At 48.9% G+C, this 22,848-nt stretch overlaps 1 protein-coding gene across 2 annotated transcripts in view; it reads right to left on the bottom strand.

Moving 5' to 3' along the window:
* STARD10 (StAR related lipid transfer domain containing 10) overlaps positions 1-22,726 on the bottom strand; it is a 53,407-nt gene extending 30,681 nt beyond the window's left edge. Inside the window, exon 1 of one of the 2 annotated variants that reach the window (XM_081910123.1) lies at positions 21,367-22,726. In XM_081910123.1, the coding sequence (XP_081766249.1) occupies positions 21,367-21,528 (162 nt within the window). In that variant the 5' untranslated portion in view covers positions 21,529-22,726. The remainder of the gene's footprint in view (positions 1-21,366) is intronic. The other variant, XM_081910124.1, reaches the window with a different exon arrangement.
* Positions 22,727-22,848: the final 122 nt, after the last annotated feature.

Consider the following 22,848-nt stretch of genomic DNA (forward strand, 5'->3'; position numbering starts at 1 on the left):
GCTGGTCAGGGTGAGAGGCAGTGGCAGGCCCAAGGTCACCCAATGAGCTTCATGGCCAAGCGATGGCATCTGAACCCTGGTCTCCCAGGTCCTAGTCCGACACTCTAACCACTACCCTGCACTGCCTCTCATAAGATTCACAAGCCATAAGATTCATTAGATTCATAATTTAGGGAGAGGGCAGTGACTCGGTGGCAGGTCACCTGCTTGGCCTGCAGAAGGTGCCTGGTTTGAGCCAAAGCGTCTCCAGGTAGGGTTGGCGAAAGTGCCCCTGCCTTAAACCCCAGACAGCTGCTGCCAGCCTGTGCCATGCAATACTGACCCAGGTTAACCAGTGGTTTGTCTTGCTATAAGACAGCTTCCAGTGTTCCTAAGCCTCACATCCCAAATCTGTTCTGGCATCTCAGGCTTTCTGAGAGCTTCGCAGAGACTCCAATGCGACTCAGGACTTCGGAGTGAGCTTTGCAAGACCTCGGCCCCGTGGCTGAGATATACAGTCCAGAACTGGGCGTGTTTGGCCAGAAGTAAGTCCCACAGAGATCGTAGGAACCTGGAACTGGGAAGGGACCCTGGACAGAGGGTCATCCCAACCTCTGTTCACAAACCTCCAAAGAAGGAGACTCCATTCCACTGAAACCCATTGCACTGAAATCCTACAGAGCAGCAGCTCAAACACCTAAGGAAGACGCACAGATATACTGCAAAAGAAATGACGAGGCGGATGCCAAGATGAGCCAGGGTTTGTCTGGGAACACCTAGAAAGGACACATAGCCTTACCGATTCAGGGGAAGCTTCCCTCCTTGCACGGAGCAGCTGCGTCTTCCCGCCTTGCAGGGCGTTGGATCCTCGGAGGCCTTTCCAATTCTCCAATTCTGTGATTCTCTGATTTTCAAGCCCTCTTCGATGAGCCCCAGGCCCAGAGTGGAAAAGTGGAGCAATGCAAAATCCCCCGAAGCGATTTGCCCTCTGGAATCCACCTCGCACTCAGCCCGCTTTTATCCTCTTCGGCTGGAAGATGTCCACCAGCTGATACGAAGTTCTTGGCCCTGTGCTCTCCCTCCCTCATGCCAGCCAGCCATTGAGCACCAGCACAAAGCTCTGAGTGCGTTTCCAAAGAGGCAAGTTTCGTTTCCTGGGCTTTGGCTGTGAGAGGGGCCAAGGGGAGTGCCATTCCAGGCTCCTTGCCCGTCACAGAATCATAAAATTGTAGCGTTGGGAGGAACCCCAAGGCTCATCTAGTCCAACCCCACTGCAATGCAGGAATCTCTGTAGGTGGAAGGGGACCATCTATTCAATCCAGCCTTGGCTACACAGGCCGGCAGCACCTCTCCGGGGTTTCAGGCACTGGGGATTGAACCAGGGTCCTTCTGCATGCAGGGCAAGGACTCTACCACTGAGCTAAGATTCTGGTCCTCATGGTTTTGAAGGAAGGGGAGGTTCAACCAGGAACAGAGGGAGTTGCTGTATAGGGAGCCAGACCGTCGGCCTCTCTAGCCCAGTTTTGTGTACACCAGCCGGGATTTTAGATTAGTCTTTTCCCGGTCCTGCCTAGAGACTCTGGGGGTTGAACTCAAGGTCTTTTACATGCAGCGGTGCTTAGCTGAGCCTCTCCAAACACTGGGCCTGAGAACAAGGAGGTCCAACGGGTTGCATTCCACTTCCCAGCACACCCTGAGCTGCAAGGAGCAGAAGTCCCTGCCTTCTCTCCTTTCCACATCGTCCCGACCGACCACAGCGACCAAGACATGTGTCAGCAGAGGTTCCCGACATCCAAAATGATGGCCCGTTTCATTTAATTACAGTTGCGGGCTTCGCTTCTGAAGAGCGCTGTCAGTAACCACAGGGAGGGGAGAAAGGCAGGCGTGGGCAAGGCAGCGAAACGGAAAAGTATAGGTGTGCAGCTTGAAGATGGGCTGCTTGTTAAGGGGAACTGGCGACGTGGCGCAGGATGCCCTCGGGCCTGGCAGCCTTTGGCTGGGTCTGCTACTCACTGGCAAGGCAGCCGCCTCTGTGCCCCTGCTCTGGACAACCCTGGAAGAATTGCACCACCGACACCAGACAGACGTTTTCCTGCAATCCTCTCTCCATGTTTGCAGAGCTCTAGGAGGAGCCTGGCTGCAGGATCAGGCCAATGGCCCACCTAGTCCAGCATCCTGTTCTCACAGTGGCCAACCAAGAAGCCTGTGGGAAACCCGCGAGTAGGATTCGAACACAAGACCAATCTCCCCTCCTGGGGTTTCCGGCAACTGGTATTCAGAAGCATTGAACCTTCCAACCACGGAGGCAGAACACAGCCATCCTGGCTAGTAGCCGTCGACAGCCGTCTCCTCCTCCATGAATTTCACAGAATCATGGAATTCTAGAGTTGGGAGGGACCCCAGGGGTCATCTAGTCCAGCTTCTTGCAATGCAGGTATATGCAGGTGGCCTGTACAGGGATCAAACCCACAACCTGGGTGTGCATCTCCTTTCAAAGCCATCCTGGTTGGTGGCCCTTGCTGCTTCCTGTGGGAGGGAGTTCCACAGATTAATCACATGCTGCCTGAAGAAGGACTTCCTTTGCTCCGTTGTGAATCTTCCCGCATTCAACAAGTTCTAGAGTTACACGGGAGGGAGGGAAAACTCCCCCTCCGTCTACTTTCTCCCTGCCATGTTTAATTTTATAAATCCCATCGCCTCTTCCTTGCCTTTTCCCGGGACTGAAAAATCCCAAACGTTGCAAACTTTCCCCGCAGGTGTGAGTTGCTCGCTCCCCTTGGTCTGGTCCACATCAACAGTCCAGCTAGGGCATCATTCTGGTTCTTCCAGGTGAGTCTTTCCGGGGCCTTGTCCTCATGAACTCCTAGCAAACTGGTTGGATGGGTGTGGACCATCCTCTTAAGCATCTCTCCACAATCTTCCTTGCCCTTCCTAGTGTTTCTTTGAGACAGGAATTGTGGTGCTGGTTGTGGGGTGGATTTGCATCTAGGAAAGTCGCCCAGTTCCTTCAAAGGCTGGTGGTTCTGCCTCAACATTGGCAGAATCCGGAAAAACGGGTTTGGTGAGAATCAAAGCATGATAAGGACCAGGTGCAGAGCAGGGATGAGAGGGAGGGAGGGAATAGGAGGAAAGTTCATGAGAAAGAAGATATGGAAGAAGATATGGAAAGGTTCTTCTCCATCTCTCGTAACGCTAGAACTCAAGGATATCCCATGAAGCTTCGAAGATTCAGGACACCTGGAAGGAAGTCCTTCTCCACGCAGTGCACAGTTAAACCATGGGTTCGTCCCCAAATCCCCAACTCTGCTTGTCCCAGGGATAGAAAGAACAGTTCAGAGCAGTTTTCCCCCTGTCAAGCTCCGTTCCCAAAGGGAACCCACGATTTAGCTCTAACGGGAACAACTTTCTGCAGAAAACCCGACTGCTGTTTGCTCTGACTGAGCGCTAAAGAGCAGGAGAGCGAATAAGCCCCATGAAGCATTTTTGTTAGGGACTGTAGGGAAAGACCTGCCAAGGAAATTGAAGAACGTATTTACGTATGTGACCACGGCGGCAAGAGTCTTAATAGAACAAGGATGGAAGAATGAAGAAATCCCAACAAAAGAACTGCAGCAAGGGAAACTGATGGAAGATGTGGAACTGGAGAAATTGACATATAAATTACGTGAAAAGGAGTCGTGGCCGACTCTGGGGTTGCAGCGCTCATCTCGCTTTATGGCCGAGGGAGCCGGCATACAGCTTCCGGGTCATGTGGCCAGCATGACTAAGCCGCTTCTGGCAAACCAGAGCAGTGCATGGAAATGCCGTTTACCTTCCCGCCAGAGCGGTACCTATTTATCTACTTGTACTTTGACGTGCTTTCGAACTGCTAGGTTGGCAGGAGCAGGGACCGAGCAACGGGAGCTCACCCCGTCACGGGGATTCAAACCGCTGACCTTCTGATCGGCAAGTCCTAGGCTCTGTGGTTTAACCCACAGCACAACCCGCGTCCCTATTGGTAACATATAAACAGACAAATTAAGGATCATTACAATTTGATAATACGCAGAAAATAACATGTGCTTAAAAACCAGAGAGGGAAGCTGAGCGAAGTCCGAGAGGGTGAATTTCTTTTAGGGAGGGGTGAGGGAAAATTGGGGGGGGGGGTTGAGGATGATATGTTTTTGATAAATTGTTATGTTGAAATTTTCAATAAAAACTATTTAAGAAGAAGAAGAAGAAGCCCCATGCTTGGCCACCAACTTGGATGGCTTTGAAAGATGATTGGACGGCAGGAAGGGAGAGGGGTCTTGTGTTCGAATCCCGATTGTGGGTTTCCCACAGTCATCCGTTTGGCCATAGTGAGAAGCGGACTCTGGACTAGATGTGCCATTTGGGCCTGATCCAGCAGGATCTTCTCTTCTTTTGCCCTACTGGTTTACAATCTAGCCACGCAAAGGCCAGAGGTTTTTACACGCACGTAAACACGCACCTCCCTCCATCCAGTTCAACAGCAGAATTAAAGTTGGGGCAAAACCACTGGAGGAATTTGCAGAGCAGAGCCACTGAGGAGTGTGGCCTGGGGAAAAGGGGTGTGGCCAGGAGAGAGTCTCAAGGGCTAGAGAGAGACGCCCAGAGGGCCACATTTCGTCTCTGGGCCAGAGGTTCTCCATTTGTGTTTTGGACAAACGTGAGATATAGAGCCTGGCGAACAAATAACAAAATGGTGCATGTATATTTTTGTTACACATCGAGCTCTCACTGTTGCACAAATCGAAACAAAATAAAATAAATTTAATTTAATAATTCCTTCCAGTAGCCCCTTAGAGACCAACTAAGTTAGTTATCGGTATGAGCTTTCGTGCGCATGCACACTTCTTCAGATACACAAATGTGTGCATGCACACTTCTTCACTTGCGCAAATGCGTAATTTAATCCCTTCAAGGTCTGAGAGCTCAAGGCTTCGGCTCAAGGCTGTTTCCATGAAATGCTGCCTCTCTCAGCATCCACACAAATTATTATCCTAGCAAATGGGTAGGGGAACTGTTCTCCAGCCAGCAGACACAAACTCCCACCCCACCCCCTTTGATATCTGCGAGCTGCCGGCCTGATCAATGCCCCATTTCCAGGGCTGGCACACTTCCTGTGCTTGAAAACTTCCCAAGAAGGAGAGTCACCCACTTTCCAAGGGAGCTCTTACTCTCAGAAAGGTCTTCCTAGTGTTTAGTCGGAATCTCCTTTCTTGTAACTCAAAGCCATGGGTTCGAGTCCTGCCTTCCAGAGCAGGCGAAAACAAGCCTGCTCCCTCTTCCATGTGACAGTCCTTCAGATATTTGAAGATGGCTATCATATCTCCTCTCAGTCTCCTCTTTTCCAGGCTGAACATACCCAGATCCTTCAACCCCGGGCCTTAATTTGCCTACCCATGTTCTAGACCCTTGATCATCTGCAGACCTATATATATAATATAATTTATTCTTTGAACTCCACCCATCTGGCTGGGTTTCCCCAGCCACTCTGGGCAGCTTCCAACAAAGTATTAAAATACAATAATTTATCAAATATTAAAAGCTTCCCTAAACAGGGCTGCCTTCAGATGTCGTCTAAAAGTCATATAGTTGTTTATTTCTTTGATATCTGACGGGAGGGCATTCCACAGAGAGGGAGCCACTACCGAGAAGGCCCTATAACGTCACTTCTCGCAGGGAGGGAACCACCAGAAGGCCCTCATAGCTGGACCTCAGTGTCTGGGCTGGACGATGGGAGTGGAGACGCTCCTTCAGGTCTACTGAGCCGAAGCCGTTTAGGGCTTCAAAATTCAGCACCAACACTTTGAATTGTGTTCGGAAACGTCCTGGGAGCCAATGTAGGTCTTTCAGGACTGGTGTTATGTGGTCTTGGCGGCTGCTCCCAGTCACCAGTCTAGCTTCCAGCTTGTCAACATCATTCTTAAATCGTGGCGCCCAGAACTGGACACAATATCGCAGGTGGGGATCTGACCAAGGCAGAATAGAGTGGAACTATTCCCTGAACAGGGACACAGGTGGCGCTGTGGGTTATACCACAGAGCCTAGGACTTGTCGATCAGAAGGTCGGCGGTTCGAATCCCCGTGACGGGGTGAGTTCCCGTTGCTCGGTCCCTGCTCCTGCCAACCTAGCAGCTCAAAAGAACGTCAAAGTGCAAGTAGATAAATAAGTACCACTCCGGTGGGAAGGTAAACGGCATTTCCGTGCGCTGCTCTGGTTCGCCAGAAGTGGCTTAGGCATGCTGGCCACATGACTCGGAAGCTGTACGCTGGCTGCCTTGGCCAATAAAATGAGATGAGCGCCGCAACCCCAGAATCAGCCACGACTGGACCTAATGGTCAGGGGTCCCCTTTACCTTTATTCACAGTTGGGCTGTGTTATGTCTAAGGTCCCTATTTCACGTGGGAATTGTCTTTGAGGCTGCATCCTCATCTGTTAAACACATGCCATCAAGGAGCGACAGCCTGTGTGGTTTGTGTGAATCATGCCTTTCCACATATCCATAATGACAGGGAACAGCAGGATGCGAGCAGCGCCCACTTTTCATGTCAGTTGGGAAAACTCAGCTAATGTTGTTTGGAAGCAGATCAGGGTGGCTGTTTAAACATTAACTAACAGGCAGAGTCTCATAAGTGAGACGTGTCATTTGATGCCAAGATGAGCCAGGCTATCGGCTGTTCCCAGAACCGGCTCCCTGCCAAAACCTTTCATGGTTAGATTGCGCTCCATGACGTATCCTGAACATCTATTGAGGGAGAAACTGACCGGGGAGGGAGGCAAGAGAGGTGAATGGCAGGTGCTCAAACAAAACAAAGCCCCTTCTCTCTTCCGCGCAATCCGTTCATTTATTACGCCGATAAGGAGCGTCATAAAATAATCTTATCTAGCCGCTGTCCGAGTCCAAGAAAATAAAACAACCCTAAAGCTATATACTGCAATCGAGCCACGATAAGATTATAAGCGGGAACCGGAAGAGAAGCCCAAACGCAAAACCAGCACAATAAAATATAAATTAAGCCTGCCACCGATAACACGAGGACTTGATCTTAAAAGGATGGGAAAGATCAGGAAAACCTTAACCCAAAGAACCACAAAGGGGGTGTTGGGTGGGCTTCTCTTGGGAGAGGGTTCCATAGATGCGGGGCCACCACCAAAGGGGGGTCTCTCTTTTTGCCCCCCTCTGAGCTTCAGGTTGAGGGACCCCACAGAGAAGGGGCTTCCTAGACCCTAGGATGCAGAGAGGTGTGTCAGGGCCGGGGTCTTAAGTACAGAGGTCTCAAGTCATGAAAGGTTCTGGGCTTGTTGTTGTTTAGTCACAACGCACTTTTAGCAAAGCTTATCTTAATGAACGCCAGAGCAGTCAGGGTCTTGAAATGTCTCTGTTACTTGGAAAGATAGATCTGGACTATATAAAGCAGAAGAGCGGGGAATGATCATGGCAATGAAAATAAAGAAATGGGGGAAAGTAGAGTCATACTTCCCGAAAAAGTGTAGCGGGACATTATGTAAGTAAAGGACAGTTTTGTGGATGATACCTAGAGAGGACTCTGCTGACTCAGGTGCACAGCTGTGTTGGCTCAGGATGATGGGCTTTGTACAGTGGTGCCTTGGTTCTCAAACTTAATCTGTTCCGGAAGTCTGTTCCAAAAACAAAGCGTTCCAAAACCAAGGCGCGCTTTCCCAAACAAAGTAATTAATCCGTTCCAGACTTTTAAAAACAACCCCTAAAGCAGCAATTTAACATGAATTTTACTATCTAATGAGACCACTGATCTATAAAATGAAAAATGAAAGCAATAAACAATGTACAGTGGTACCTCGGGTTAAGTACTTAATTTGTTCTGGAGGTCTGCTCTTAACCTGAAACTGTTCTTAACCTGAAGCACCACTTTAGCTAATGGAGCCTCCTGCTGCCGCCGCGCCACCTGAGCATGATTTCTGTTCTCATCCTGAAGCAAAGTTCTTAACCTGAGGTACTATTTCTGGGTTAGTGGAGTCTGTAACCTGAAGCAGTAGCTGAACTGGGTTCCACAAAGTCACAAAAACAAGACAAAAAAAGAGCCGCAAAAACAAAAACACAAAATAAATACCAAACACAGACAGACCTCAGCGTAACACTCAACATGGAAGTGCGGCACTCAGAACGGAGCACGTTCGGCTTCCGAAAAATGTTCACAAACTGGAACACTTACTTCCGGGTATGCAGTGTTTGGGTTCCAAGGCGTTTGAGAACCAAGGCATTTGAGAACCAAGGTACCACTGTACAGTGGACCCTCTGGATATGAATTTAATTCATTCCGGGTGGGCTGTCTGCACCCCAAAATTCTGTAAGTAGGGGCGCTGCTTCTGCGCATGTGTGCACGGCGAAACCCAGAAGAATACACTTCCGGTTTGCCATGTTCGCAACCCAAAAGTTTCATTACTCGAAGGTAACATAACCCATGGGTCCACTGTAGTCTGAAACACCCAGACCATGTTGGCAGGGGCTGATGGGAGTTGTAGTCCAAAACTTCCAGAGGACACCGGGCTGGCAAAGAACCTCAGGCAGTCAGGAGCCAGGAGAGACAGGGACTTAGCAAATGGTCAGAAGCCCCTGCACAGCTTGGGAGTTGCCTGGTTCCACGCTGCTCGCATATCCTGTTTTATCCGTTATCCTTGACATTGTCCTCTTCTGACGGATCGGTTGCGTGTTTTGTTTTTGTTTGGCTGCAAGGCCGCCCTAGAAACACCATTTTGAAGGGCAGGATATAATTTGTTCTATCCATAAATCAATAAATCAATGATGGGGGAGGGGGGACGAATCCTGCTGTTCCCAAACAGCAGAGAAGGAGGGGAAAGCTGTTTCCGGACTGGACAACTTCCAGACGCAAACAGGGGCTCAAAGGAGGAGCTGAATCCCCCTCTGCGCAAATTAAAATAAAAGGAGACCCCACCTCTGGTCCAGACCAGTTAAAAGCGTTAACATCTCTTTTGCTGCTTGCGAGAACCGCTAATCCCCGTTGTCTAGAAGACAGGCCTCAAGAAATTAGATAGAGAAATGTGTTCTCCCTCTCTGAGAACACTCAAACTTACGAGCATCTCATAAAGCTGAATGTGGGAAGATTTTGTACTTCTTCATGCAGCACAGGGTTCAACTATGGAACTCCCTGCCACAGGAGGGCAGTGGTTAGAGTGTAAGACTAAGACCTGGGAGACCAGGCTTTGAATCCCCACTGGGCCATGAAGCTCCCTTGGGTGTGATCCTGAGCCAGTCATTGCCTCTCAGTCTGACCTACCTTACAGGGTTGTGGTGGGGATTAACAGAGGAGGGGGAGAAACATCCAGGCCACCTCAAGGAAAAGGTGGGATATACCGTATTTTTCGCTCCATAAGACGCACTTTTTTTCTCCTAAAATGTAAGGGGGAAAGTCTGTGCGTCTTATGGAGCGAGTGCCTGGTCCCTGGAGCCAAATTGCCCAGGGGTGAAAAGCAGATCGTGCTTTTTCTTTCTTTTCTTTTTTTAGAAAGAGGAAAGGGGGTGCTGAAACTAAGCCGCTGAGCAGCTGATTGGCAAGTGATCAGGAGGAAGATAAGGGATGCTAGCAACAAAGGAGGCTGCCGGGAGGGAGGTAAAAGCCCATGGATCCTCAGGATTTTTGCATTGGGTCACCCCAAATTCCTCATCAGATCACATAGCATGTCCATGGCTACAGCCTGCACCAAAAAACACACGCATCCACTGTTTCGTGGGGCCGCAATGGCGCAAAAATGTGGTTACAAAGCACGGATCCACATGGATTCTCAGGATTTTTGCATTGGGCTACCCCAAACTCACCATCAAATCACATGTCTGTGGCCACAGCATGAACCACAAAAATCATACATCCACTGTTTCATTCAGAATATTATTTTTTTATTGTTTTCCTCCTCTAAAAAGTAGGTGCGTCTTATGGTCAGGAGTGTCTTGCGGAGCGAAAAATACAGTAAATGCAACACAGAAAGAAAGAAAGTTTTAAAAGAGGATCACACACATTTGTTCAGGAGGATAAGGCTGTGCAGGGGTGAGGGGAAGGGCACTTTGCACATGCTCACAGTCGCTCTTCTTCACTACTTCAGTACTCCAAGACAAAGCCCCAGTATTGAAAACAGGCTGCCAGGCTCAGCTCCAGACCAGCATGGTTTCTATGGCTGCCATATGTCTGGATTTTCCCAGACATTACCGGGATTTTGAGGGAGGAAGTGACGTCCAGGGGGAATTTCCGGAGGGTGGCACTTTGTCCTGGATCTTAGGCAAGTCAATCGAAAAATCGTGGGTTTTTGGGTGGCTTTTCCCACGAAACGTTTGGGGTGCCCTGGTTTCTACTTTTTGAAATATGGCAACCCTAACCGGTTCTCTCTTGGCAACTGCAATCTTTAGGGAAGGGCAGGAGACTCAGAAGGCCGGAGGCGACTCAAGGACGTGCACAGATGTGGGAAAGGCTTATCTTTTTATGGAACCAGTAAATCTAAAGAGCAGGTGAAACTGCCAGGGGAAGAGGAAGGGCGGGAGAAGAGGAAGAGAACCGGTCTAACCAGATGCAGATCTGAGTTCCCACTTACTGCTAGATCTCCTTGTTTCAGAGGCCTTGTTTCAGACACCTCAGACGGCCCCTGATGCTCACTTCACACGAAGCCGTGGTTTATTAAACTATGGTGAAACATGGACCACTTATAATCGCCACCTCCAACTCCTCGAAAGATTCCATCAACGGTATCTCTGAAAAAATTTACACCTCACTTGGGAAGACCGGAGAACAAATACCAGTGTACTGGAAGAAGCAAAGATCACCCGTGTTGAAGCAATGATTCTTCAACATATAGTCGGAATCTCTTTTCTTGTAACTTGAAGACATGGGTTCAAGTCCTCTCCTCCAGAGCAGGAGAAAACAAGCTTGCTCCATCTTCCATGTGGCAGCCCTTCAAATATATGAAGATGGCTATCCTATCTCCTCTCAGTTTCCTCTTTTCCAGGCTAAACATACCCAGCTCCTTCAAACACTCCTCATAAGGCTTGGCGGACTCCAGCTCCCATTCAGCCCCAGTCAGTGATGATGGGAGTTGGAGTCCAGCCACATCTTCAAGGCCACAAATGTTCCCCTACTCCTGTCTTTCGTGGAACAAGGGTCCAATTCTGCATGAGGCAGCTTTTCGTGTTCCTAAATAGATCTCGAACTTCACAGTAAACCGCCTAAGGAAGAAGCCATCTTACTTGTTAGAAATGGTAATTGAAATTAGGGCATTCTTATTTATTTTTAAGACAGTTTTCGGATCTGAAAAGATACAAAGCTGCCATTTCCGTCTCACAACTTGGGCAAGGATTCTGTCGCCTGCATTTCACGCCCTCGGTTTGCTGAAAAGTGCAACTGTGCAAACGTATTATTCCTAGCAATGTAGTCAATGTCAACATGAGAACACACTCCTAAGATGTATATTTCTCAAAGCACAAAAAGTACTGTACTCTTTTTTTAATGGAGAAAGAGTTAGTGTCAGAAGCAAACTTGACATTAAAAATTAAGAGCAGAGCTGGATTAAGGCCTAGGGTACGGATCCACTGAAAATGCTGTGAAATCGAGTGGTAGGTCAGCAGAGGTGCATAAGGCAATGGACGGGGCCCTGAATTTCCACCCACAAGTTGGATCTGTCAGTCTCACCCTTAGCGGCATCCAAAATCTGGCGGCTGAAGTTGCTCCTTCACTCTTTGCACGGTTAGGGGATGGGTAAATCTGTCAATCTCAATTTCTCTGTTTTTCACTCTTAAGTGGAATTTTGTCCCCCCCAAAAAGTCCTTGTGAGAATTAGGCAGCTTTTAAGGGAAGACTTCTCCCAACGCACCCACTTTTATCTGCAGTTTGGCCAATATACCCATTTTAGCAAAGCAGTTTTTGCTCACATCATGCAATTTGTATGCCGGTGAGGTGCAATAGTTAGAAGGCTGGGCTGTGATAAGAGAGTTGGGAGAGGCGGGTTGTTACAGGAATTCTAAGGTCTCATATATATAAATCATATGTTCATAAATGTACAAGGCAATCACATACATAAGTATATAAACCACGTGTTTGAAATAGTACAGGAGAGCAATCCTGAAGCCATTTTGCCTCTCCCAATCACCTCAAATATTCTCTGCAGTGAGGGAGGAAATGGAAAGCCTCCCCATTGTCTTTTGCTTACCGGTCTGAAGGGCGTATGTGTGTATGAATAGGGTGAGCCTGTGACCTGGATTCAGGAATTAAAGTACAGTATTTGCCAGGCTGCCCAGTTAAAGCAATCAGTGACCATTATCAGGTATCCTGGGAAACAGGATTTCTGCTGTAGACCGCCTCCTTCTGTGATGGATGGATGTTGTTTTGGGGGTGGTGGTCTTGGGCTATGGGGGGGCAATTTCATAAGTCTTTACAGTGTGTAAGGGCTTGTGCACCACTGTTCTGGGTCCCTCCTCCCTCCTGCATGTGGTGAGTGAGGACCCTGTTGCAACAGTTAATAAAGATCAGGCTTACTAGCTGCTTTGCTTCTCAATATTCTCTAGCTGGCCTCTGTTGTTTTCTCCTTCCGATAGGGGACCTTCTTAAGGACTCTATACAGGCTCTTAGATACCCCATAAGGGGAAAGGAGCAGGTTTTTCTTATAACAGTTAGAATGCCGGGCTGGGATAGAGCGCTGGGAGAGACCAGGGTTCAAATCCCCACTCAGCCATGAAGCTCACTGAGTAACCTTCGGTGGGGGCCAGCCCCCAGCAGGTAAAACGACATAGCCCACCTTGAGCTCCTTCAAGGAAGTAAAGGTAAAGGGGCCCCTGACCATTAGGTCCAGTCGTGGCTGACTCTGGGGTTGCGGCGCTCATCTCGCTTTATGGCCGAGGGAGCCGGCATACAGCTTCCGGGTCATGTGGCCAGCATGACTAAGCCGCTTCTGGCAAACCAGAGCAGTGCATGGAAATGCCGTTTACCTTCCCGCCGGAGCGGTACCTATTTATCTACTTGCACTTTGACGTGCTTTCGAACTGCTATGTTGGCAGGAGCAGGGACCAAGCAATGAGAGCTCACCCCGTCGCAGGGATTCGAACCGCCGACCTTCTGATCTGCAAGTCCTAGGCTCTGTGGTTTAACCCACAGCGCCACCTTCGTCCCTTTTGCCTTCAAGGAAAGGTAGGGTATAAATGCAATATATAAATAAAATGTGCATTTTCCTGCACACAATGATGTGCCATTCTGTTAATGTTTCTGGGCTGGAAAAGGGCAGTGCAAGATTCGGAGATGTGGAAATTTTCAACGGTGGCTGTGTTGCACTTCACTTGTTTCGGAAGGTGCAAATCAGATTCCCCTACGAATGCTACCTGAATCAGATTTCGGGCCCCATCCGAACCCAAACCGCTCACCAGTCTCAGAGAGCAGGTGGAGAGAAAGGGCTGGAAGGAGACCCATAGCCCAGGTTTCTCTAACGCAGAGGAAAAATAACATTCTTCCTGCCCGTTGTGGCTTTTTCTCTGTCTGGCTTTGAAGCCTGAATGCAGGCCTCTGAAGCAGAGACAATATTCTTCTCCCTTTCCCCTTTCTTTTGAAGGAAGGGAGAAACAGGAACCTGTAACCTCTCTTGCCTAAGTGTGAATTTATCCGCCAGAGTGAGGTGCCAACCCTCCAGCAAGGACTGATAGAAGCTTCTCATTTACTCAACAATGAGCTAAAAACTGCCTCCCCCATGGAGAGTGGGAAGCTTTGTATCAGCAAAGTGTAAATGCCGAAGCAAAATGAAGACTCTTGCTTCTAAAAAAAGACTCCCGCCTGCCTCGCCTGCTTCTCAAGGCTTGCAAAGAATCGCTTTCAAAGGACACAGTGAACAGCTTCCACCTGAGTCTCTCTTCAAATTGCCACCTCTCTTCTTCTGCCAGGTTCTCCTCTGACTTGCACGCTACTCGCAAGGGTTCAAGAAGCAAAGCTTTCCCGGCGCCACACCCCAGCGGTGCTGGGAAACTGCACCGGTTTAATTTCCGCCTGCTGTGCAGCAGGGAAAGGCATGGTAGGCCTGGCACAAAATAAGGTGCCCAACATCTGCCCTTCTGCTGAGAGAAAACTCTTGCCTCTCTCCAAATGTAGAAGCCTAGGAACCAAATTACCTTTTTGTCCGCCCAATGTCTTGTGTGTGTGTGTGTTTGTGTGTGTTGTACTGGTGTCTCTTGGTGTCGGGGGTGGGGGGACATAACCTAAAAACCTAAGAAGAGCCTGCTGGATTAGGCCAATGGCCCATCTAGTCCAGCACCCTGTTCTTGCAGAGACCAACCAGATGCCTGTTGCAAGTGTGATAACAATTTTAAGGTCTTAGATATGTATTAAATGTTCATAAATGTACCAACCAAGCGTGTACATAGATCAGCACAGGAAGACTGACCTGAAACCATTTTTGATTCCCAAACTGACCAAATGTTTTCTCTGTAAGGTCAAAGGAAAATGGAAAAGCCTCCCCATTGTCTTTTCCATCACAAATCCTGTCTTAAGGGTATGTCTGTGTATGAATAGGGTGAGACAGTGACTGGCTCAGGAACTAAGAATTTATCATTACAAAAGACTGGCCAGGCTCCCCAGGGTATCCAATAAAGTATGCATTAAGCAGGTAACCTGCCAGACAGGAGGTAAACAACACACTCAGATTTCTGCTGTAGACCACCTTTTCTGTGATGTAGGTATGATGTATCTGGGGGTGGTGGGCTTGGGTTACACCCCTTCTGTGATATATGCATGATGTATGGAGGGGTGGTCTGAAGCTCCAGGGCAGGGAATTTAAAATATTAACACAAGCAGGATCTGAAGTGAACACAGGAGCCCTCTCCCTTCCTGTGGCTTCCAAAAACGTCCATCCTGGCTCAAAGTCCTCGATAGCCCTCGCCTCCTCCATCAATTGGCCTACTGGTCTTTTAAGGCTATCTAAGGTCAGTGGCCATCCCTGCTCCTGTGGCAATGAGTTCCATAACTGGCCTTGGGATGCAAACCTATTTAGCTTCACCAACCAACCAACGCCGCAAGTTCGTGCCTTGAACGCAAGTCTGCAAGGGCCTAAGAACCTGAACGTGCCATCTGCAAAGTTCTGAATGCCAGGAAGTGGGCTTCAGATTGAGAAATGCTGCCGGGCTTTTGCACAATTTCATGCTGGCTCTGTTGGAGAAGAAACAGCTGGACTCTTAGATAAGAGCAAGGGAAGCTGTGTAATACTGAATCAGACCAGTGGCCAGGCAGGAATGTCTCACAGCTTCCCTGGAGAAGCCAGTGAGTTTTGAACGCGGACCTTCTGACACTGACCAACACTAACCCCCCCCCCAATGCTTTCTATGTGACGTTTACGAACCTGTAGCACCTTAGAACACGTGTCTTTTAAAAAAGAAGAAATGCCTTTTTGCTTGTGCAAAGTTTGCGGGGACGTTAGATGACAACTGTTTCCTCGGCATTCATTCATATGTTAGCACATGAAGTCCTTAACAATTTGTACCGGTTCACCCTTGAAGTCGCCTTATCCACATACGTCCACTCAGAAAGTGATGGATTCTTCACCACAGGCAGTTTTTAAACAGAGGGCGGATGTCCATCTGTCATATAATATTGCATCTTGTTATATTAATGGCTGTTATTTAGCATTACCTGACATTTTCAGAAGAGAAGATTAAAATCCTTTGGTTTTCCTTCAAGCAGTTTATGTGCTCCTTCAAACGTAGCCTTACCATGCCACGCGTTGTCCAATCACAGAAAATAATAGCAGGTTTGAATTGCTTACACCCCAAAACTTATAATTTTTAAGGCCCTCAATGAAAAATTAACTTTCAACCCCTAAAATGACACACCTTAGTGGGACATTCTCCCAGTAGAGTTGTGGCCTAGTGATCTACTTATCAATGGTATTTTCCCACCTTTTTCTCCATGGAGCTCAAGGTGGCCTAAGTAATGCTCCCCCTCCTCATTTAAACCCCCCCCCATCGACCCTGCAAGGTAGGCTGGGCTGAGAGGCAGCCACTGACCCCCAAGGCCACACACTGCATGTGGCCAAGTCAGGATTCGAACCTGGGTCTCGCAGGTCCTAGTCCAACTCTCTAACCACTATACCATGCCAGCTCTCTTGGTTTCTAGCCATGCGTAAGGTCTATCCGTCTCCTTCTCTGAAACTCTCAACAGCATGAGTAGGCAAACCAAGGCCTGGGGGTCGGATCCGGCCCAATCGCCTTCTAAATCCAGCCCACAGACGGCCCAGGAATCAGCGGGTTTTCACATGAGTAGAATGCGTCCTTTTATTTGAAATGCATCTCTTTGTGCGGCCTAGGAATTCATTCTTTTTTTTTCTTTTCTTTTTTCAAAATATAGTCCGGCCCCCACATGGTCTGAGGGACAGTGGAGTGGCCCCCTGCTGAAAAGATTTGCCAACCTCTGCAGCATACATTGACCTCCCCTCATACAGTAAATCTAACTCTGAAGAGCAGCTAAAGGTAAAGGTAAAGGTCCCCCTGCCCGTACGGGCCAGTCTTGACAGACTCTGGGGTCGTGCGCCCATCTCACTTAAGAGGCCAGGGGCCAGCGCTGTCCGGAGACACTTCCGGGTCACGTGGCCAGCGTGACATCGCTGCTCTGGCAAGCCAGAGCCGTACACGGAAACGCCGTTTACCTTCCCGCTGGTAAGCGGTCCCTATTTATCTACTTGCACCCGGAGGTGCTTTCAAACTGCTAGGTTGGCAGGCGCTGGGACCGAGCAGTGGGAGCGCACCCCGCCGCAGGGATTCGAACCTCCGACCTTTCGATCGGCAAGTCCTAGGCGCTGAGGCTTTAACCCACAGCGCCCTCAGCTGCAAACCCTCAGGGGAGGCCCTTAGCTCGGTCCCACCACCCTCACAGGGACGCTTGTTGGGGACGCAGAAGAGGGCCTTCTCGGTGGCGGCTCCTCCCAAGCAACTTGAAAACCCCCTCCCTAGAGAAGCCAGACAGACTCCCTCCTTGCTGTCCTGCCCCCAGCAGATGAAGGCTTGCTTGTTCCAGCAGACTTTGGGGATCTGACTGCTTTTAAGGAAAGGTCTGTTGCTCGCTGTTTTTATTGCAATTAGATGTATGGTTTTAATAGATATACTGTGTGTGCTTGGTCCATAGAGTACGGGACTCTTAATCTCAGGTTGTGGGTCTGAGCCCCACACTGGGCAAAAGATTCCTGCATTGCAGGGGGCTGGACTAGATGACCCTTGTGGTCCCTTCCAACTCTACAGTCCTATGATGAGAGAGAGAAAGAGTTTTAATTCTATCAATGTTTAATTTGCTTTTTGGTTATTGTTTGCCCTCCCCTTACATTTTTAGCAGTTCTTATTTTTAACAGTAAGTCGACGAGTCCCTGTCAAGGAAAAAGACAGGGTATAATTAAATATATTATAACAACAATAACCACCAAGAGTAATCTACTAGTGGTGCTACACTTTCGTTTATGGCTCTGCGCCTTTCTCAGGAGCGAGGTTTCTCTCTCTGTGTGTGTGTGTCTTTCTGAGAAGGGAGAATAGATGAGATTACAAACTGCGAGATGGGAAAACAGACTCTGGGCCTCTTAAACCTCTGCCTCATTTCACAATCTCCAATAGATGGAACCGATCAGCTGGAGGAAACAAGCTATCGTATATCATATCTCCAAGCGCCCACCCTGTTGAGGCACGATTTTGGAGGGTAACCGTTCCTCTTAACCGAGCCAGAAAAATAAAAACGTTTGATTCTATTATTTTTCAAGAGAAAATAACAGAAATCTCTTTCAAAGGCTATGCCTGGATCAAGAGATGCAGGCAGATGGACCTGTGGAGCGGAGGTTGCCAGCTTTCTCAAAATGCCTCTGCTGCTGTGCAGGAACAGCTTGGTGCCTCGATATCTGCCACCGCAGGCAGATTTCATGTTTACAAAAAGCACGGTGTTTATTTCCAGGCTGCGAAAAAGCTTCACCGGGAGATTTCCACAGACAGCACAAGAGCACTTCACATTATTCCCTCCTGCTTCTGTTCAGTTGCCAAGCCTAAAAAGGATCTACGTTTGCCGGTGCTCAAGGATCTCTGAGGCCCGTCCTCCAAATCCGCCTCTTTAAATCTGTGGCGACTGAATCTATTCCTTGACACCACTTAGCCGTCGTTCTGCACGGGTGCAAAGCACGGAAGGAGCCACCGGAGCCCATTGATCCTTGTTGCTGCTTAGAGACGGCGTCTCGGAGGCACCAACTGACCTCTGGCCCCAGAGTGCTGGGTAACGTTAATGGGATGGAAACATCCGTTTTCCCCCTCGGGAAACCGATCTCCCTGCTCCATCTCTTTATGTGATTAAGCAAAGAGGATCTCTGCTAAAAAGCTTCAGGCATACGAGACAGAAGGAGATGGATGAGGAGACAGATGAGGAACCGGGAAAGGAATCATATTTTCACAGCTCACTCGCATGATATGGGGGGGGGGACGACTTGGGGTCGGCTCCTATAACTGTCTTTTCAGTCTGGTTTAGTTCTCCTCTTTGCCAGAGTGTTTGGTCTTATGAACGTGGTGGACTCTCCTTCGGGAGAGGTTTTTAAGCAGTGGTAGCATGGCCAATAGAACTGAGGCTGGACAAACTGCGATCTCGACACCTGTGGGACACTGTAGCATTCACAAGACCCAGAAAAGCTGACTAAGAAATGCCATGTTTAAAATGCATGTGTGAACCGGCTCACTGTGTATCTGAATGACATGCAGGGTATTTGGCAAAGCCCGAGCATGAGTTTTCTCTATAATTACTAACATAATATTTATTATTATTATTATTATTATTATTATTATTATTATTATTAACAACAATTATTGGTATCCCACCCTTCCTTCCCTCCCAAAGGACTCCTAGATGAAGAAAGGCATCAGAAGCCCTTTCTGTACAGCAGAAAGTGGGTATATCTAGAATCACTGTTCACTACATCTGTTTGCAGACCACTTCAGCAGCGTTGGACGTCATAAAACAAAGCTTTACGGCTTATTTTCACCAGATAAGAATCTGACCCATTGCTTCTTTCAGAGACTTGCATAGTCTACAAAGACTTTCTAAGACTTTCTGTTTATTTGGTTCTATGTTTTCAAGAGAATCCATCAAGAGTGCCTATTTTGTGACTTTCAGAGTTTTATAAGATTTCTGTTTATTTGGTTTTGCAGAGAGTGCATATTTCATATATTTCATACCGTTCAATGTTCTGTATAGGTTATATAAAGAGTTCATATTGACATCGCATTGTTATACTTGGTCATCGTGTTGCCTTGGCTATTACTGATAATTGTTTGCAACACAGGGGTTTAATTGTGTGGTTACTTTCTGTATAGCAGGCAGGCATGGAGGGGAGAGGCCAGCAGAGCCCCCCGACTCCTTGCATAGAAAAGGGGATCTCCAAAGCAGCTTCTCCCTCCCCTGTATGAAAAGTTGCATGTGATAAAATCCCCTGGTTCAACCAACCTCGCCTCCGTCAGAAATCCAGAAGGGGGCGCCGTGTAAGACGCCAGGGCCACAGCCCTAACCTGGCTCATAGGGAGATAATAATTATTGCCTCCCTTACAGGGTATTAGGAAGACCATGTATGTGAGGCACTTGGAGCTCTCCGAAAGCTGTGTGCGTTGCAAAGCTCAGAGACAAACAGGGTTAGGAATTCAGATATATAAGCTAGGCGCCAAATGGCTCCTGAAACCCGGGTTGTGGTTGCTTAGTGGCCATTTGGGGTCCAGACGACTCAAAAGTCGTATTTTTCCGTGCGACTTTTTGGTACCTGAAATTCATTCTGATTGTGCAGGATGACAGGATTCTACAGGGTGTGGAATTGGGGCGTGAAAACAGTCCCGAGCCAAGGATCCACAGGTGGTTGAGACATCAGGCACCATCCTGACTCCTGGGCATCTTCACTTGGTCCCAAGCGGCTGATAGCCAGGAGCAAAATGTGCCTAGAAAATTTTGAAGTTTGGAGAGGCCTTTCAAATGCTAGGAGAGCATCTCCGGGGTGGGGACGGGGGGGGGGGGGACGACGACACTAATCTGAAACCTGAGAGAATCACTGTCGGTGAGTGAAGGCAATATGGAGCCAGTCCGTCTCCGCATAAGCTTCCTCTGTTCTTAAAGAATAATTACATTAGGGCATCCTCCATTTATTATATAGTAGTTAGCATGTGGTGTTCAGGCAAAGACAGCCAACCAAGCTCCAGTGGAACTTCAATGCTCTCTGGAGAAAACTCTCTTCCCCTGCCCGACCTACCTCACAAGGTTGTTGTGTTGATAAGGAGGGAAAGCACCGTAGTGATTCAGAGATCATTATACTGCTTCTCATAGGATTCAGAGAACTTTGCAAACCTGACCAACTAAACGCAACGTCGCCCCTGTAAGGAAAGTCAGCATCATCTTAACCTGATCGAAAGGGGAGTTGCTAAGTCGGACAGAGGGTGATCTCGTGAAAGACTCGCACCAGGAAGTTCCTGGTTCACAGCGCAGTGAATCACTGGTGGGTGGGTGTTTGCACTGCAGCCTCCCTGGAGCTTCAAGGACGGAGTTCAGGTGACTTAGAAGTTCAAATAAAAAAGACCAAGATATTCAGGTTTGCACAAATGCACCCCCCCCAAAAAAAAAATTGGTGCATGCAGGGAAAGGAAAACTTGTCCGGTACATTATATGTTTTCAGCTGGTATAAAAGCATGCACATGTTCCGCTTTCTCAGAAGTCTTCATCAGTTTTTATCTGACAAAGAGTTCTGCGAAACCTGGAAATCTACATGTTCCAAAGTGGCCCAGTTCAAGACAGCACAGCGCTTTGTAACTCCTGCCCTTTTGTGAGTTAATAATCTGCCGCTTTTCTGCTGCCTGGTGGGACTTGCTTCATTTTGTGGCGGTGACACTGAGGATTGCGCAACTGAATTTCTAACGAAATGCCTTATCAAGGACTTCCATGCAGCGGTCAAAATGTCAGGTTAAGAGGACAGCCTAACTTCCCAGCAAAGTGCATGTTAGGTTTCGAAACTTCAGTCGCCAGGCATTCTGGCGCGGTTGGGACTCATACGTGACAACTCACAGGAGTGGTGCAAGGCCACAGATGCCCTCTCACACATTTCCTTTGCCTGAGGCTCATGTGGGACAGGTTCGCTATGGGCTACAGCCGCCTGCATATTAAATACCTCAAAACACTACGTCTCAAAACCGCCTTGGGTTTCCTGCGTCAACCCCAAAAGAGGCAGAAAAGTAGAAGTGGCAACTGGGGGAAAAGAAAAGTTGCTAATAAACAAGAGAATTAAAAAAAAAGACCTTGCCAACCAGGGCCTGTGGCATGAAGCCACAACAAAACCCTGGTTGCTTGTGCTGGGCCAGATCCTGCCACACTCCACTGTGCATTCCTTACCTTGATCTTGTGCAGGGATTTCTCTGCCTCAAGGATCTGGATCCACACGACAATCCCAGACTTGTTGTACGTGAGGCTCCAGCCATCGTCAGAATTGCACTCCGTCCGGAAGTGGTCGAAATCTCGGTCGTCCGGAATCTGCACGCTGTCCCGGGTGGACATGGCGTCGAAGTCAAGATATATAAGCCGGCACAACCAAAACTGTAAATTTCAGTGTGTCTCAGCAAAACGAAAAGCAGCTGAGATGTGAAGCCTGCGAGATCTTCCTTCGGTTTCCAAGCCAAAACTGGAGAGGCCGGTTCTATCCTTTCTCTTTTTTTTTCCTTGTAAAACTGATTTCGCAGCGATTATGAAAGAACAAGGAGGTTTTTGTCTCGGATCAGAGGGGCGGGGAGAGCAGGAGGCAGGTGGAGATGGAGGGGGAACTAAGTTAGCCAGAGAAATCAGATTTGGCAGAGGCGTCTCTCCCCAATGGAGAGGTGTTCCCCTTTTGCCAAGGCGAAAGCGGACATGGATATTATAAGTATAATACTTAACAGCAGGCTGCAGAGAACTCCTGAGTTCTTCCTTTTCGTAGAGGAGGAGGGAGAGGAGGAGGAAAAGGGGCAGAGCCACCCAAAGGAGACGGAGAGAAGAAGTCTGCGTGGCTTTGGTCGCCTGCCAGAGCCTGGCGCTGCGTTGTTGTCGTGTCCTGTCGGAAACCAGCCGCGCAGGTGAGTCACAGCATTAGATCCAGCCCTCCGGGAGGGAACAGGTGAGAGTGGAAGGACTTCCTCCTCCGACAATTGGCTCGGACTCGTCGTCGTCCCCCCCTCCGCCCTCCTTTCTCAAGCGCTGAAACCTTCCTTCCCCTCTCAAGAGATGGCTGCAAGAGGAAAGGGGAAGACCCTTTCGACAACTCCTAGGAGAGTTGTTCTCCTCCCTGGCGCTACGGGGGAAAGAAAAGAAAACACGAAGAAAGAAAAGCTGTCTGTGGGGGGGAAAGAAGCGGCGATGGCAAAGTGGTCCTTCCTTGGGATGCAGGGAGAGTTCAAAGGATGCTCGCCAGGCAGGGAAGAGAGGACCAGTCGGGAGAAGAGCCGGTCCCTGGGGCCAGGCAGCAAAGCAGGCGCGCAGGGCGCCCTTTCTCTCCTCCTCAGAGAGATGGGGGCAGATGGGCTCACATTGCCAAGCCAGCGCCCTCGCCCCTCTCCTGCTGCCCCCCTTTCCCCGCTCCTCTCCCCCTCTGGGCAGGCACAGCCCCCCTCCCCACACCTCGCTGGCCGGGATGCAGGCCGGGCGCCTCCTTGGCAGAATCTGCTGCCTTTTCTCTCAAGGATGCAAAAGCAGGCGGGGAACAAGGCGAGACACACACAGAGAGAGAGACACTCACCTCCCCGGGCGCCCGAGGCTTCTCCTGGGTCCTACTGTCCTCTTTCTGAAAGGAGGAGGAGGAAGGATGCTCTGAGCTTTCAGATCTTGGAGGGAGGGACGGTGGGCGGC

The sequence above is a fragment of the Podarcis melisellensis genome, assembly GCF_964234715.1.
Source record: "Podarcis melisellensis genome assembly, chromosome: 4".
NCBI lineage: Eukaryota > Metazoa > Chordata > Lepidosauria > Squamata > Lacertidae > Podarcis > Podarcis melisellensis.